The sequence below is a fragment of the Microcaecilia unicolor genome, chromosome 9 (genome assembly GCF_901765095.1).
Source record: "Microcaecilia unicolor chromosome 9, aMicUni1.1, whole genome shotgun sequence".
In the NCBI taxonomy this organism is placed as follows: domain Eukaryota; kingdom Metazoa; phylum Chordata; class Amphibia; order Gymnophiona; family Siphonopidae; genus Microcaecilia; species Microcaecilia unicolor.
The window spans coordinates 196,128,495-196,146,264 of NC_044039.1; the positions used below are offsets into that span (position 1 = coordinate 196,128,495).

The following is a 17,770-nucleotide window of genomic DNA, read 5'->3' on the forward strand; positions in this document are numbered from 1 at the left end:
CTTCTTATATCCCACCTGCACAATCCCTTCCCTGCAATGATCAGTGAACAGGAGAAGGAAAAGAGCAGCTACAGCAGTGTCTCAAGCCATTTTATTCCCTTCTATCTATATCCAACTAAGCTAAACTACATAGAACATCATACAGCCATACAATCAAACAGTTCATTCAGGCCTGTGCAACAGAAAGACAGAAGGTAGCCTGAGGCACTGCTGCTACTTTCCTCCTCCTCCTGCCATCTCCTTATTTTTAATAATTGTAAACTGCTTTGATGCTCTGGCCATTTGTGGTATAAGAAATGCCAAATAAATAAAATAAAGTAAGTGGGTGAAAGGAGAGGGAGAGAGAGGGGGGAGAGGGGCTGCCAGAAAGATCTGGTTCTCCAACCCAGCTCAGAATTCCTGGTCTCCCACAGCAATTTGAGGGATGCCATTCAGTTCCATGGAAAGGACCAAATTTTGCAGCCACTAGTTTAGCCACAGAATTCCAAAAGACCACAGGCCCTGCCTGTAAAAATTAAAGCCAGATACTGCGCTAATAGATTCCTCAAGCTAAGATCAGGGTAAGGAACAAAGATAATTAGAATACCCATTGCCAAGTGCACTATTGCCATAAGAAAAAGGAATAATTAACTTTTTTTTCCAAAGCTGCTTGAATTTGAGCATTTGTTGAAACTGTCCAAAACAGTAGAATTCCATAATGATTTCTATTAACACTCGCTAGGCCTGGCCACAGGCTGGCTTGCATTAATGTGAAAGTAGTACGTGACAATGCTTACGACAGTGATTCCCAAACCTGGCCCTGGAAGCACCCCAGCTGGTCAGGTTTTCAGGATATCCACAATAAATATTCATGAGAGAGTGGAGAAAGTGTATGTAAATCTCACTCATGAATATTTATTGTGGATATCCCGAAAACCTGACTGGCTGAGGTACCTCCAGGACCAGATTTGGGAATCACTGGCTTAGGATCTTATTTACTGTCTGACCACAGTAGAAGCATATGGAGAGTTGCTCCAAGAATAAATCTAGCCGAAAGGTTTGTATTGACTATGATCCAGTCTGCACACACTGTCCCTAGGAGAGCCCTGCCTTTCACTCCCTTCTCAAACACCAATGAAGATTCCCTGTAGACAGCATGATAAATCCAACACACTAGTGCATGAAAGCATCCAACGATGCTGGTATAGGCTCTCTCACATGTCCTTCTGGCATGCAGGGGTATTCTGGCAAAGCTGTGACCCCCCCCCCCCCCCAAGTGTATTATAGAGCTTACCAACCAGCGTTCTGGGTGGGAATGTGTGTCTGATTTACAGTGCTGTTTAAGGAGAAACCTCATGACAGATAAGCAACTACAATTTCTCCGTCGACAAGCAAAGATGAAGTTAGCCACATAAATGAGGAATCCCATAGTTAAGATCTTGCCTCTCCAGGACATGTGTTTGAGAAAGTAGTGCAAGTTAAAAGTGGAACAGAGGACCACACTGCTGCTCTACATATCTCTCCAATGGACAGCGTCCTATAACATTAATTTTATGTTGTATTGCTATTCTACTGCTACTATTACTTATTTCTGTAATACTGAATGTTTGACTCTGTTTACATTGTGTGTTATGCTGCCACCTGCTGACTTTTTCAAGAAACTGCATTCACATCCACTTTGACACCCTAGCAACTGGTATTAGAGAGTTGCACGGGGACAGAAATTGTACCCATCCCTGTCCATCCCCAATGGAATTTAACCCATACCCATCTGTACCAGCTAGGATCCATTCCATCCCCATCTGTATCGCATGTGTCTATGCTATTTACTTGCTCGCATCCTTCTGTTTCCTGCCAACCCCAACAGCCTCCTGCGTGTTTTTGGATGGTATTCACAATTCACCAATGAGTGTTCCAAGCCTCAGTGTGCTGGTCCAGCTGCCTCTCTGGGCATTCCAAGCCTCATTCTGGCACTCGAATTGCCTCTCTCTGTATGTTCCAAGCCTCACTGTTGTTCTCCAATTGCCTCTGTGCATTCCAAGCCTCAATCTGAAGTCACTAGAGATTTTGACTAGTCTCCCACAGGAAACCCATGGCGACTTCTTCCATCCCTGCAGGAATCCTGTGGCAACTTCTTCCATGCCCGCAGGAATCCCCATTCCTGTGCAGCTAACTGGTATTCCTGATTGGTGAATGAATCTTCAAAAGGAGCAAGAATTATGAGAATCAGACTCCAGATTGGAGCAAGAAATCTGCCTCAACCGCCTGCCTCTCCAGAGTCCTCAGAAGGCAATTACCTTTTATCCAACAGTTTTCAATAGATTTGGTCCAGTAACTCAGCAGATAGATTTGAGGATTATTAACAGCTCTTGCCAACTTTAGAAGGCTGAGACTTATTCAGGATTCTATTTCTTCATCCAGAAAGTCCATCATTTTCCAAATCCTGTTACTTATTCAGTAAGTTATTGAAGTTAAGAACATGTCTGTCTTATATATCAAGCTCAATCCTGGTTAGCTCTCTGTTTACCAGCATACAGTGTCATTATTTACAGTGAAAAAAGAAAGGAAAGACAGCAGAGGTGAGCAATTGAAGCTGACATCAACCTGATTTGACAGGCTTTGACGGTGTCAGTCTGACCTGCAAAAACAGCATGAGGATATATATTTGGTAATCCAGCGTGATAAAATTATCTTAGATAACTGCGGAATGTAATGTGGTAGGACCAAAGGTTAATACAGAGTTGCATAGATTTGCAATGAAGTTGCATTCTTTTTAAATGGTAAGCCTGTGCAGGTCTTGCTTGCCTTTGCTGGTGTATGGCTCTGGAAAAATCAGTATCACAGCTGACTCGTTGATGGGAAATGCTGAGATGACCTTCAGCAAAACTTTTCAGCCCCTATTGATTTATACAAACAATGATTCTCCACACATGGCCCCCACATCTCTCTACATCCCTCATGGGCAAACCCTGTTTATTAAACTGTTCACCTCTATATTCTTTTTCCCAGAGCAAGCAGAAGCATTCCTGGAGGTAGAGTTGTGGAAAAGTTTAATTTTGAAAATTCAAGAGTATGTGCACATTATTTCTTAACATAAATCTGTACCAAATAGCAGGTGCATAGCTTTCTTGGGGTATTTTCAACACTTAAGTACAATTTTGCTTTCAAAATCAGGCACAAGTCTGCATAGTGAAATTTAGGGGTTTTTGCTAATTTGGACAGTTACAAAATTACCCCCTAAATTTTTTCAGCTGATTATCCCCAAACACTTATTTACTGGCTGTCCATCTGTCTTTACTAGACTGTAAGAATCAAACAGCAGTGACTATATAAATAGTAGTACAGTAGTAGCATTTTCCCTATTTCTGCCAGAGAAAACAAAAGCTAGGAAAGGCTACCATCACCTCTGTTACATGCAGCTTTTGAAAATTCCCCTTCCAAGTGATTAGTTTTCTATCTTTTCCTCCTCCTGATACCAGTGTTCCGTCTCGCAACATACAGAGTGCAAAAATGCCCCCATCGTGGGCTCCTTGAATTGCACAGCTTATTCTATTTGTGCCTATAAGGAAACACAAAAACAAATCATATTATGGGAATCTGTATCCAACTTGCTTTGTTCATGTTTCTCTACCATATGCTGCCATCTTATATTAAGAGTGATTTCAGAAGTTTCTCAGTTCAAGAAAGAGCTTAAGACATTACTTTCCCAACAAGCCTATGAAGGATATTAAAAAACAGGAGCTCTAATATTTTATTGGAATTGCTTATTGTATTTAGGCTGGATGTTATTTTTGTCATGTTTTAAAGTTTTTATTGTTTTGTATTATGTATGTTTTTCTTTGTTCTCTGCCAAGAATATTGAGATTATTTACATAATTTATATTCCACACAAACAGTGCACACTGATCTATATTTTATGACTATTCGATCATAAAGCTATAAATAAAAGCAAAAAATCTTGTGTATTACAGAACTATTCTAAATCATAGACTAGAGCTTGTAGAGTACCACTCCGTTCATAAACTGATCACTTATTAAGATATCTACAAGTGTCGATGTTATTGCTGCTGTTATAGGAGGAAAAGCCTCAAACAAATGATGGAAAACTCCTTTGTCAATTCTTCAATCAACCTTAGGGAGGCCCACGCATTCATCACTGGCATAAAAACCTCCTGTCTTTATTGTTCTTGAATGTTCACACAAACCTTTTCAAGTGGATCTTAAACCAAAATATGAAAAGAAACTTATCTTTCCAGCTGTCCAGTCTTCTGCTCAGTCTCTTTCCACTAACCACGGCCCAACTTTGGCCAAGGTTTGGGCTCCTGCATCAGGGTCCGTGGTGTCCACCGGCTGGTATCTGTAAAAGAGCGGATTGATTACATCGCACATTCCTCCAAGCATAACCTCACATCTTGTACCCACAAGCGACTTCTCACTTTCATAGCTGGATCGTTACAAATTCATCCAGTCGGACAGTTTGTCAATGAAAGGGGAGGAGCCGAAGTGAAGGCGTGCGACGTCAGAGGCTTTAAAACCTCTCGCTATTTTGAGTGTCTGATGAATTTGTAACGATCCAGCTATGAAAGTGAGAAGTCACTTGTGGGTACAAGTTGTGAAGTTATGCTTGGAGGAATGTGCGATGTAATCAATCTGCTCTTTTACAGATACCAGCCGATGGACACCACGGACCCTGATGCAGGAGTTGAAACCTTGGCCAAAGTTAGGTCGTGGTTAGTGGGAAGAGACTGAGCAGAAGACTGGACAGCTGGAAAGATAAGTTTCTTTTCATAGTTTGGTTTAAGAGCCACTTGAAAACATTTGTGTGAACATTCAAGAATAATAAAGACAGGAGGTTTCTGCCAGTGATGAATGCGTGGGCCTCCCTAAGGTTGATTGAAGAATTGACAAAGGAGTTTCCCATCATTTGTTTGAGGCTTTTCCTCCTATAACAGCAGCAATAACATCGACACTCGTAGATATCTTAATAAGTGATCAGTATTACAGAACTGCAAGAGAACATATGCACTGTGATACACATTCCTTCAATGGCAAAGTCCAATAAGGGAGGCCAAAGCTAGAGATTATTGTGACTTTAGAAAATGCAAAATGTGTTTCAAATGAAATTTCCAGAGGGGGTTTAAAGACAGCAAAATGTTGACTGAGAAAGTGTAGCTAGGTGGGTCCCCAGGGGAGATGCCTCTCCCCCAAATGGACTTCCGATGGTGCCGGCGACTATTTTTGAAGCAATCTGTTGCATTTAAATTAAGTGCTGGCTCTGTCGGCAGTCCGCTCCTCCCATGCCCTCATCCTGGATATGTTTCTGCCCTCACTATTCCCATCTTCTTGCCTTTCACTTCTTGTAGATTGTCAAGCAGTAATGGAATATCTAGTCTTCATTTCTATTTGGTCTGGCTCCTCATGATCCTTCTTGCTCTTGTTCCCAGATATTCTTCTGTCTACACTTTGTTCTCAGTACAGACTCTCCCCTCAAGCTGCATCAAACATATCATTTCTCATTTCTAGGCCCTGTGTCTCCTTCCTCTCATTCTATAGAATAAATTACCATTTGATTTCCACAATGCCTTTTCTACTTCTCTTTCCCAATCTCAACTAAAAACTAACCTCTTTAAACCTGCTTCCCTATTTTGTTTCTCTCTTGTTTTCATTCTTCATCAAGTGCCTGAAATATTCTCTTTGTTATTTTCAGGCACTATGTACAATGTGTAATTAATAAATTAATACATAAATAAGGTAAAAATTATTTTCCCATGTTTGTAGGGCTTTACTGTGATCTAGATTTTCATCTCCCCTTTAAACCCTTGCAGGTTCCCATCATGGAAACAGGAATTTCTTGATAGAACCCAACAAGGGAAAAAGTATAATGAGATAAAGATTAATAGTGCCTTACTTTTCCTCCTTTATGCTTCTCATCCCATACTTCACCTCCAATACTTCTCCCTTCTAGTTTAGGCTTGTCAAGGCAAAAGCTGTTTTATTGAGGAAGTGGCAGTTGTATAAGTGCATTTTAAGGATACAGAACCACATGAACTCAGCAGCCATGACACAATCTCCATAACAAGCCAAACTCTGACCTTATACGTTCTTGATAAAGCTAGAGCAAGCTAGATCTTTTCTGAAGATCACTGCACAATGTCCAGTATAATTTGCTAAAATCAAAAAATAATTCCAGTAGTTGTGTTTTACCTTTCCCCCAAACTAGGATGTTTCCACTCGAGTCTCCTGTTATTGTATCACCAGTTTCAGAAAAGGTCACACACAGCACAAACTTTGGCTTCTCTTGTTTCTGCATGAAAGCATATGAACAAAAGCACATTTTTTAGAGCAGAACAATTCAAAATGTGCTGGCATTTTCATCAGTGTCCTGCAGAAATTATTCATTTGTAAATATTATGTACATTTGTACATCAACAAAAGCTAAGCTTCGACAGCCAAAAGTCTAAGGTGTTAGTTGATGTACATTCTCAGGAAATTAAAGATTCAGAGACAACCACATATTTAATGGGCATTTCAAATATGACTCCAAGACATGAGCCATCCTGTACATGTAAATTACGTGCTTAGTTTGCCAATTACATTTTATATGTTTTGGCTACCTTTCTGATTACATTTCAGTCAGAAGCAGCCTATGTCATTAGCCTTGATTCACAACTATTCAGATTAAACATTCCCCACCCCCATTGCTTTGTAACTGTTTTCCCCTTCACAAATCACATCTCCCTCTCAAACTCAATAAGCACTACACGTTGAATCTGGCTTCTCAGAAATTCCCTTCGCTTGGGGCTGCCATCATAGCAACTTCATTTCCAGGTGTCCCAAAAAAAAAAAAAAGCCCAGGAACTGGACAGAGGTCTCCAGCATGGTGGCACATAGCCACCAATTAATTATTTTTAAACATTTTAATGTAGCAATCATTAAGTGCAGTTCCTAGTTTTCAATCTTATACATCTTATTTTAATAGCAGTTATGTGCCCCATGCATCGTCAGTCACCTTAGGGGATCATCAGACCACTTTCTCAGAACCTAGTCTGCTACATGACATTAAGAAAAAAAAAAAAAAAAAAAGAGTAACCCTGATTAAAGGATTTTGGCAAATTTTCCGTACTACTATTTGCCCAAAATTTAATGTGCACGTTAATACGGCAAAATTTTCATTCTTTTTAACTGTGCATGCTAAAATATATACGTTTGAGCTTATGTCTAATGCATTTTTCATATTATAGAATGGTGGAAAATGGGGGTGAGGTGTTATGCAGTCCTTAAAAGTGGCACAAGTGTAAAAATCTCACTGAACATTTAAAAAAGTGAAATTTTGAGGATTTTTGTTCTTTCCTTAAAGCGGATCTCTGAACAGAATCTTCAGTCTATTAGAGGTTGCTATGTGACTGACAGAAGTCAATGAAAATGTTCATTTAAGGTGACAAGGTGGCTCAGTACCACTACTACAAAGTCTAACCTCTTTCATATTCATAACTCCTTATCAACCAACTCGCTCCCTGCGTTCTTTGACTGCACATCGCCTGATCATACCTTTACTAACTTTCAGCTTGATACTTCTCGATCCTTTAGCTGCTTGGCTCCTTTCCCTTTGGAACATGCTTCCTATTCATCTGTACCCTGGGCACTCAAAGTTTAAAGGTGCTCTAAAAACTTGACTTTTTTGTCACACTTTTCCCAATTCCAGGGGTGGATTTACCATTTGGACAACCAGGCGGTGCCAGAGGGCCCAGAGGCTCTGCCCAATTGGCCACAGCCACCACTGCAGCCCTCCCCGGTCCTACCTTGAAGGGTCTGCTGCTACTCTGCATGTTGGTGTCGGTGCCACCGTGTTTTAAAAATGGCTGCTGAGACTTCCTGTGGAAGTCTTGCAAGACTACTGCGCTAAGTCTTGGCAGCCAACTCGCCGATGCGCCTGAAGAAGCCACTAGACTCTAAGGTAGGACCGGGGAGAGCAGCGTTGCAGGAAGGGGACGGTAAGCAGTGGTCGGGGAGGGGCTCCAATGACCCTTACTGCCCAGGGGCCCCGACCACTCTCAGTCCATCCCTGCCCAATTCCATTTGACTTTCTTCCAGCCTACACAGACTGTATCTTAACTAAGGACTGTGTATATCTGACTGGCTTAGCCATTCCCCCCTTTTATGTTCCATTTGAAATGTCTCCAATAATTATATTGTCGTGCTACACTATTCCTACCCTCTTGTGTTGTGCTCTTATGTCCCTTATCTGTTTGGTTAATATGAATAAATATATGTTCAGTAATATTACCAATTATGTACCTCACCAAGATAGTTTCCTGAATGTACGGGCTATAAATCATGCAAATAAACACTAAATAAATAAAAATTAACTAGCTGTATCAATAGGTGAAATCTAGCTCAGACTTACTCTGACCAAATGTCATTCTCTCTATCTCTATAAGTAGTCTGGTTGCTTACAGGAAATAAGCAAGCTTCAGCAAAGAGGTTAAATATTTAATAAGCATAGACACCAAATTATGAGGCTGGTTTAATGCTCAGGGCTGCAGAGAGACTGGGCCGGGCCCAGGGCAAGGCCGCCCCCGGGGCCCTGCCCCTCCCCCCCAAGGTTGTCAGCGCCGCTCCCCCCTCCTCCCCCCCCGAGGTCGCCGCCGCCGCTCCCCCTCCACCCGCCCCCCTCCGTCTGCCACCGGGCCGGGCCCCCTGCATTGAAATCACAGCGCCACTCACCTCCATGTGAAAGCGCTGCAGGCAGCAGATTGCCTCCCTTCGGCCCTCCTTCCCTCCTTGTGTCCCGCTCTTGCGGAAGTTACGTCAGACGAGGGAAGGAGGCCCGAAGGGAGGCGATCTGCTGCCCTACTGTCTGCAGCGCTTTCACACGGAGGTGAGAGGAGCTGTGATTTCAATGCAGGGGGGCCCGGCCCGGTGGCAGACGGTCGACGACAGAGGGCGAGTGGGACTGCGGCGCTGGGCCCCCCTTGGAGGCCCGGGCCCGGGGAATTTTGTCCCCCCTGCCCCCCCTCTTGGCGGCTATGTTAATGCTCCAATGGCACTTATGAAGAGTTCCCAGTTTGATCCCTGAGTGAGTATTCTGTTCCTCAGGTCTTATGCTATACCAGAGGGGAGGAAATAATAGTTATCACTCCAAGGTGGCACCTAGTGGCCAGATTCAGGACCAAGGACTGCAAGGTTCTAGAAGGAGCCCTAGTATGTGGCCTCAAGCTGAAGGAATGACTCTGCAATGACAACACTAGGTATGTTGGGATGGGTCATGAAGCTGGGGAAATTCCTACATAGTTGCACATGAAGGCTTATGGTACCAGGATCCGTAACCTGGCCAAAGGACAAGAGGCAACTGCAAAAAACAAAAATAAAAGGAAATCTCTCACATTCATACTTTGCAACGAGCCTGCCAGGGAAGAGTTAAGGCAGGCTAACACAGTAGTGTAGGGGAAATCTGCACTGCTTCTGCTCATATTCTAACTTTTCTGTGGAAAAATTTAAGATTTTCACTTACAATGCTGTCAAATCCAGTACCATTCACAATTACTAAACAAAAATGTGAACATGGCAAGAAATAACACTGATGCTATTTTACCTCAAACAATCCTTGTTTTTTAATGAGAGAATTCCCTTCTAACGTCCAAAAGTACAGATGTGACTTTCCACATGTAACGATTACATTTGTATCTGTGGGATGAAAATCTACAGCAAAAACAGCCTCATTGGAGCACTACGGAGAGAAGAAAATCATACCTTCTTATACTTCAAACTACACATTTTTATAATACCATAGTACAACAGATCTAACAGTCTTTCTGCATAACATGAAACACTTTCTACCTGATTCACTTACTTCCAAGTGGAAGATGGTTTTAAGAATAGTGGTTCAGCTGTTACACTACCTTGTGTTCTTCAGCACATAATGCCTTCAGCCTTATAGTCACTGGATTTCTCCACATGTGCTCCCTAAGCTAAGTATTTTTAGCATATTTCTAAGTCTTCATTTCATGTGTTGTTATTATTTCATTAAAGTGATTTATGGACACTGGTAATTTGTTTTTTTTTTAGCCCCACATATCTTATGTAAGCAATGGAGTTTTTCTGACATGTGAAGGTGGTTTTTTTCAGGGTCTATGTCCCCCTGTTTTCTCTGCATTTATCACTGAAATCTTTTCTCCATTGACACTGAGCAGGTGGAGTTTTCCTTTTTTTTTTTTTTTTTTTTTTGCACAGTTTGGGGTGGTTCATTGATTTGTTTAATAACAGCATGCCATACGAGCATAGAGAACTCTCAATCTGGAGAAAATTGGCTGAGGGTAACCCCAGCCACCTAAGCCCAAATTTATCATAGAGAAAAATATTCCTAAAAACAACAGCAGCATTACAGACTGGGGACTGCCACTGGTGTAAAGAAGCTTCAGAAATGTAGCCAACACAATCAGTGAAAAAACCTTGTAATAAATAGGGCTAAATGAAATTTAGATAAATGTGGTCTTCACTAATACACAAATTAATAGAACTGGACTTCATATTTTTATTGTCTGCTAGATTGCCAAGAAAAACAGAGAAAGACTGAATGCCCCCGAAACATAAATGGAAAGCACTGCAAGTCTGTCCAGTCCATCGATTCGCTCTGTGTGGTCAGGTGACATTGTAAGCTGAAGTTACCAAGGCCTTGCAAGCAATGTTAGCTGCTAAATTGCAATATATTATCAACAGAGTGTTATGTAGTACATGAACAGTTGCACAATTTGGAGATGGAATTTGATGAATATAAAAATTGCACCAGTGAACCAGAAGACAAGCTGCATGTAACTGAGGCCTCCAATGCTCAGCTGCAAAAAAAAAAAAAAAAAATCGCTTACTTCAATGATAAAATCGACAACTTGGAGAACTGCTCCAGAAGAAATAACTTAAGTTGGTTGGTGTGCCAGAGAGCTTAGTGGAGGGCGAACTCAGGGGCTTTCTGGATATGTGGCTTACACAATCTTTGCAGCTAGAGCGCCATATAGGACCTTTGCATATGGAAAGAGCTCACAGACTTCGGCAGAAAAGAGATCAGGAGGCCTGGCCATGCCCAATCATCTTTAGATTTTCGAACTCTGGTCACAAGCAAGTAATCCTGCAAGTACTGGTATGTATAGGCAAACAACCTGAATATATTAATCTCAGAAAACAGGTGCTCATTTTCAAAGCACAGATTTACAAAAACTTACAAAAAGGGGCATTTTCGACATGACGTCGACTTTGGTTTGGCCACTGTTGGAAACAAGATACTGGGCTAAATGGACCATTGGATTGACCCAATATGGCTACTCTTCTGTTCCATTTTTGAAAAAGCAAAACATCTTTTTTTTTTTTTAATGCCATTTGGAACAAGGTTTTGTGCTCTGTGCATTTATCTTTTCAGGCCATTTTGGGGGGGGAAAACGTACAAAATGGGGCACCCCAGGGGACACTGCTGGGGGGCTTCTTATAAATGCTCCCAGGTACACATCTCACTGCTGCTCCCTTATCTCTGCTGAGCCCTCCAAAACCCCCACTACCCTGAACTGTACACCACTACAATAGCACTTATGGGTGAAGGGGGCACCTATATGTGGGTACAGTAGGTTTCTGGTGAGTTTTGGAAGACTCACAGTTTCCACCACAAGTTTAACAAGTAGGGGAAGGTATAGGCTTGGGTCCACCTGTCTACAATGCACTGCACCCACCACTGCACTACTCGATGAACCTTCAAGGCTGTCATAAAGCAGTGTATGCAAATCAAGTTCATGCATATTCATTGTGGATATCCTGAAAACCTGACTGGCAAGGGGTACTCCAGGATTGGAAGTGGGAAACTCTGCCACAGAGGCTGGTACTATTTATTCACATTTTTAGGGGGTTGAAGGGGTATCCCTGATTCACTCCAGTGGTTATCTGATCATTTAAGGCACCTTTTTGTGCCTTATTCACACTAGAGAGAGGTCTAGACTAAAACGTTGAAATTTTCACCCTAGACATTTTCATTTTGTTCCATTATGGCTGTTAAACGTCCAAGCGTTGGCCATGCCCTAAGCCCGCCCTAATCCCATTCAAGTGGAGACTTCCTCCTTTCCTCTGGAAGGGATGGGTTAGATGGGATGCCATTGGACTCCTCCTCTGAAAAGTACCATGGATCCTCATCTGACTCCTATGAGCACTCCTCATCGGTGTCAGCAAACAACCGAGGGCCGAGACTGAGCCTGCCTTGAAACAGAGAAACCATGTCCTCGAGAAAGGTGTCAAGGAGTGAGTTCCAACCTCGACTCCAACGAAGGTTCCTCCACTGTCGAGGGGGTGCCCACACAAGCAGCTGTTGACATCAGTGCTGCACTAGACACCGGCGTCTGAGACCTCACCACAGGGCCTTGCAGGGCAGCTAAAGTGCATGGCTAGTTCATACACTCCAGATGCTGATGCATACTGCTGTAAAACCTCTGCCAAAAGCTCAGGGAGTATGGCCCAGATGCGTTGATCGAGACAGAACATCAGGAAAGACTGGAGTACAAGTTCAGGGACAGACTGCTGAACTGCCAGGGTCGAGACGGGTGCCTAGTCCTGGCTATGAGGAGACCCGCACATCGGCACTTCTTGTATAGAGGGGGAATGGTCCTCCTGGTGCAAACACTTCTCGGGGACCAAATCCCTAGTGCTCCAGAGCTCCCTATACTGTGTGTCAAGAGGGATTGATGCCGATGCTTCTTGGCCTTCGCCCGATGCTCCTTGGTGCTGACAAAGATGACATCGAATCCCCCCATCGCCTTGTCGTCAGGTCCGATGCTGACCAGTCCTGGGGGCCCCAGTGTCGGAGACAGGCCTCTCAGCCATACTGACTGATGCACCAGATGCCAATGCAACACCCAAAGTCAATGTCGATGCTGATAGACACACTGAGATTTCGGACCAGGCTCTAAAAATCTTTCCCCTTTGAGCCTCTCTGGCCAGCTGGGTTGTTTTCTTCATACGCAGGCAAAGAACACAGCTGCTAAGCCTCCTGCAACCCCTTGGGTGGATGGTCGAAGCAGATAGAGCTGCTCTGCCGTTTTTGTTCTGGTTTTTTTTGTTTGTTTGTTTGTTTGTTTTTAAATTTGGCTGCCTTTCCTCAGTCTGCAAGCACCCTTCCAGCGAAGGGCGTAGAGGTCAGTGCCACATGCCTCTAGGACTGAGGTGGTCGACTGCACAGAGAAATCAAATTGGGAGGAGATATTGGGGGGAGGGACCCCATGTCACCTAAGTGTAACACCCCCCCAAGGCTGCTCGAGTACCCCCGCAGGTCTCAGCCTCTGCAACTAAAAGTAACGCTGGTGAACAGTGACAGAAAAAAACTAAACAGCAGAGAAATAAACTGAACTTTTTTTTTTTTTGTTAACTCAAATAAAATAGTAAGAGACTGAAGGGCTCGCCACCTTCCACCTGCTGAAGACTGAGAATACCAAAACTATCTCCAACTAACCACGAGAGAGTTTTCAGTCTCCACCTGCTGGAAGGCGTGCACAACCCTTAAGTCATATTCTGGGCCGGACCAGAAGAATGCTAAGGAATGAGTATCTTTGCCAGAGATGGTCCTATTGCACCAGTTGCAGCACTTAAAGCCACTGGGAACCTTCAATGACAAGGAAAGAAAAACAGCCATGGCCAAATCAAATGGCTTGACGGTAACTAAAAAAAGGGGCAATCACCAGAAAAATCAAGGGAGAAAACCCGAACGGAGCTCAGGTCTAAGAGGGCCTTACCGAGCACGTAAAAAATAACGAAAACTTAAAAGTGGGGGGAAAAAAATAAAACTATAAGAGATGGGAAAAGGACCTTTCCGAAGAAAAGAAAAAAAAATCAGGGCAAAAAACCCTGAAGGGAAGGCACAAAAACTGAAAAAGACACTTGTGCAGCAGATGCTGTGAAGAGCACGGTAAAATTGCATCTATTGATAAGAGACTGATGGTCTTGCGCTCTTGTGCCGGAAAGGAAGGTACTTGGTGCATGTGCAGCGGGGATGCTGCGTGTGTAAAGAAAGCTCTAGTAGGTTTAAGCTCCGCACCAGGTGACAAGGATGACATCATCCACATGTAAGAATATGGCCTGCTTATCCTCGGAGAAAAATCATTATATAATAATAAAATCAAAATTTCAAAAACAATAAAGACATGAAGTTAACGGAGGAAATGAAACCACCTTCAAATTATTTGGGAACGTTTGACATTCTGCTTCCACCCTGTGTTCCTATTTCCTTTCCCCCTCCTATAAATGGTGCGCACAGTGTACAACTGCTTGCATAGATGTAGAATACATCCAATTATATGCGTAACTTTAGCATTTAATTGGCACTTAATAGGTGTTTAATTGGTTATTAATCCATTGTGGCATACATCAGGATTCTTCTTTTTACCTGCTGTGACAGAACAATGTGTTTTAAGCCTGTAAACAGCCTAAATTAATTCTGAAGTGCATTTCTCTAGTTTTGCCAGCAGGTGGTGCTTGTTTTATGTTAAAGCTGTTATAGAAAAGTGAATGCCCTCTTTTAGTTTCACTCACGGCCAGATGCACTAACCCCACGGAAAGAGCCCTTCCCTTAGCAATTCCTTAGCGAATCGGTAAAAAACGGACATGCATGAAGGAAATCGCATGCAAATGAGCTGCTCGCTGTTACCTCATTTGCACGTGATCTCCTTCCTAAGGAGGGGAAGCCAGTCGGCCAGCTGAGCATGCGCAGAGCAGCCAATCATTATGCTGGCTGCTCTGCGCATGCCAAAGACGTCCTTCACAAAAAAAAAAAGGATGTCCCTGACGAGCACCTGGATGTTTTCCTTCAGCTTTTATGATAGGCGTCCTCGGACGTGTTTTTCTTACATGCCTGAAATGACCATAGCCATGGAGGTTCTCTCAACATTCTCCTTGTCCCCTCCAAGGTTTTCAGCTTGCGGCCCCCCCCTCCCCAGATCGGGACATGCGAGGACGTCCAAACCAAAACTATTTGGACATCCCTCCCTCCAGGCCTCTCTTAGCCAAACACAGCGCATTTAGCTGATACTGGTGACAGCTAAATGTGCTGTGATTGGCTGAGACAGACCTGGAGGGAGGAACGTCCAAATCAGAACTATTTGGACATCCCTCCCTCCAGGTCTCTCTCAGCCAATCACAGCGCGTTTAGCTGTCACCGGTATCAGATAAACGCCCCGTGATTGGCTGAGAGAGACCGACGTCCAAATAGTTTTGATTTGGACGTCCTCGCACGCCCCAATCCTGGGGGGGGGAGGGGGGGTGCAAGCTGAAAACAACCTTGGAGGGGAATAGGAGAATGTTGAGAGAACCTGGCACATAAGAAAAACACGTCCGAGAAGGAAGCCCATCACAAAAGCTGAAGGAAAACGTCCAGGTGCTCATCAGGGACGTCCTTTTTTGTTTTTTTTTGAGTGAAGGACGTCCAAGTCCTTCACTCAAAAAAAAAAAAAAAAAAAAGGATGTTCCTGATGAGCACCTGGACGTTTTTTCTTCAGCTTTTGTGATGGGCTTCCTCCTCTGCATGAGTCCCGCTCAGCGGCCCCAAACGAGAGGTGCAGACCTCCCATTAGGTTTTCCACGGTGCATGGAGTCGGAAAACTGCTGTGCATCTGCTAATTAGCTCATTACAATAACCTGTAGATCATTTGCATTCCGTTTTCGTTAGCTGCTACCGTGACAGGAAAATGGCTCAAGGAACCCGTTTGTGCATGTCCCGGTTTACTACTTGCACGCTAAACTGGCTAGAACCAGTTTAAAAAACACGTTGCTGGCTCGTTAAGTTTAGTGCATCTGGCCCTCAGTGAAGTAGTGTGTCAACAGTACTGTGAGCAGTATACTTTTAAAATTTGTTGGCTGGGCTCTGACTGACACAGGACCTCATTTCTTTTGAACTGTACTGTTTTTTTTCCCCATTTCAGCCTGGGAGAAGAGAGAGAGAAAGCTCTTTGCTGAAGCCCTGTAAAACAGTTACATTTGATAACTGGTGAGCAGCTATATGTCCTGATCTCCCCAGGTACTTTCTAAGAAGTAAACAAATGTTTAGTTTGTGTTATAATTGATCCATATTTCATCTACCTGTTATTGTTTGCTGATTGCACATTTTTTGTTCATTATATTGTTCAATATATTTTTAAGACAATAAACAATTGTTTATTGCCTCTGCCTATCTAGACTGATAAAGAATCCTGGTGGTTTGTGTGTTGGGTCTGTGAGTGCTTTCTGGAAACTGTGGGACCACTGGGAGTGTGGTTCCAGTAACCTAGAAATCACTGGGGATAATTTGAGAGCGTGAGACTCGCTCAGTCGGTGACAGGAGGGTGCTAGTTTAGAGCACGAGCGGTGGGTGCAGATGGACCTGAGCTGTGCTAGGGATAGACCCTCTAAATGGCCTCGGGGTAACCCCAGGCGGGTGGTTAGGCATTTTGTGATACCTGAATACAAGCTTGCAGGGTTATGTATCAGCACAAACTCTGTACTCTGCAGTGGCCTGGGATCTAGTGTTGCCTGTTTTTCAACGCTTGCAAGTGGAAGGGAGTTTTTCCAGTGATTGGACCATATGAAAGGAATAAATTGCCAGTGGAGATTAAACAGCAAAGAAATCTGACTTCATTTAAGTGCTAGTTGTTTGCTTTGTCTGGCGTATAATTTACCCTTGATGAGCCTGTGACTTTAGACGTGCCAGTTTTGTAGTTATTTGTTTTAGGTTATGTTGGGGTTTTTTTCAATCTGTTTTTTTTTTCTGGTCGTAGTATTTTTATTAAATTTAAAAGAGAATAACAGAAGACAATTCAGTGTAACAGTACAACAGCATACAAATTGCAAAAAGTAAAGGACAGAAGACAATTCAGTGTAACAGTACAACAGCATACAAATTGCAAAAAGTAAAGGACAGAAGAGAGAAAGAGTGGAGAGGAAGAAAAGAAAAAAGAAAAACATTTCTCATCAAGCATCTCTAAAGTAGGACAATAACAAAGACCACTTCTCCTTATAAGTGATACAGCGACATGACTTTTTAGCCAGAAAGGTATCATATTTATAAGTCTGAAATACCAAATTCCACCATTCTTGATATGTGACTTGACCCAGGCCAATCTGAACAACTGATTCTGCTTTCATATTTACACACTGCCCTTCTCTGAGGGAATATGACTGCTTTCAGAAAGACATTTTGGGTTAGATTCAAACAAACCTTAACATCAGCCAGTTTTTCTTCTTTCTGCCAGTCCCACACTGAAAGTACATGATCGTTAGAATCATCAACTGAGCAAAGGCTGCCTCCTCCATTCTAAGGCATGAAATAAAAAGATGCAGAGTCAGGCTCTTGTTTAATAAAAGCAAGTTCCATTATAAACCCAGTAAAACTGCATTATTATAAACACTAGTAAGAAATGCCCGTTTCTGGCAAAAATGAAACGGGCGCTAGCAGGGTAATCCCCCCCCCCCCCTCCCGAGTTGCAGACACCCCCTCCGTGCCTCCGTTCCGAGTTGCACACCTCTCCTCTTCGTCCCTTCGTCCCTCAGTGACGTGGTTGCGAGGGCCGCCCCGCCCTCAACGTCATCGCGTTTTGATGCTAGGGCCGCCCCGCCCTCAACATCATCGCGTTTTGACGCGAGGGCGAAGCTACAGTGACTGGAGCCTGCAGGCCAAACCGGATATCTCGGGCGCCTCAAGTTTCCAGCTTGAGGCTTCAAAGTGCTTTGATTTTATATATATAGATGATTCTACTAAAGTATCTGCTGATGAAACACATTTTTATGTTGAATTGTTTGACTC

The 17,770-nt window shown here is 43.2% G+C and overlaps 1 protein-coding gene across 4 annotated transcripts in view; it reads right to left on the minus strand.

Moving 5' to 3' along the window:
• EML1 (EMAP like 1) overlaps window positions 1–17,770 on the minus strand; it is a 199,531-nt gene that overhangs the window by 49,745 nt on the left and 132,016 nt on the right. For all 4 annotated transcript variants that reach the window (XM_030213925.1, XM_030213926.1, XM_030213924.1 and 1 more), the window contains 4 exons: window positions 17,186–17,281; window positions 9,572–9,706; window positions 6,184–6,283; window positions 3,384–3,538 (listed from right to left, as the gene is read on the minus strand). In XM_030213925.1, the coding sequence (XP_030069785.1) occupies window positions 3,384–3,538; window positions 6,184–6,283; window positions 9,572–9,706; window positions 17,186–17,281 (486 nt within the window). The remainder of the gene's footprint in view (window positions 1–3,383; window positions 3,539–6,183; window positions 6,284–9,571; window positions 9,707–17,185; window positions 17,282–17,770) is intronic.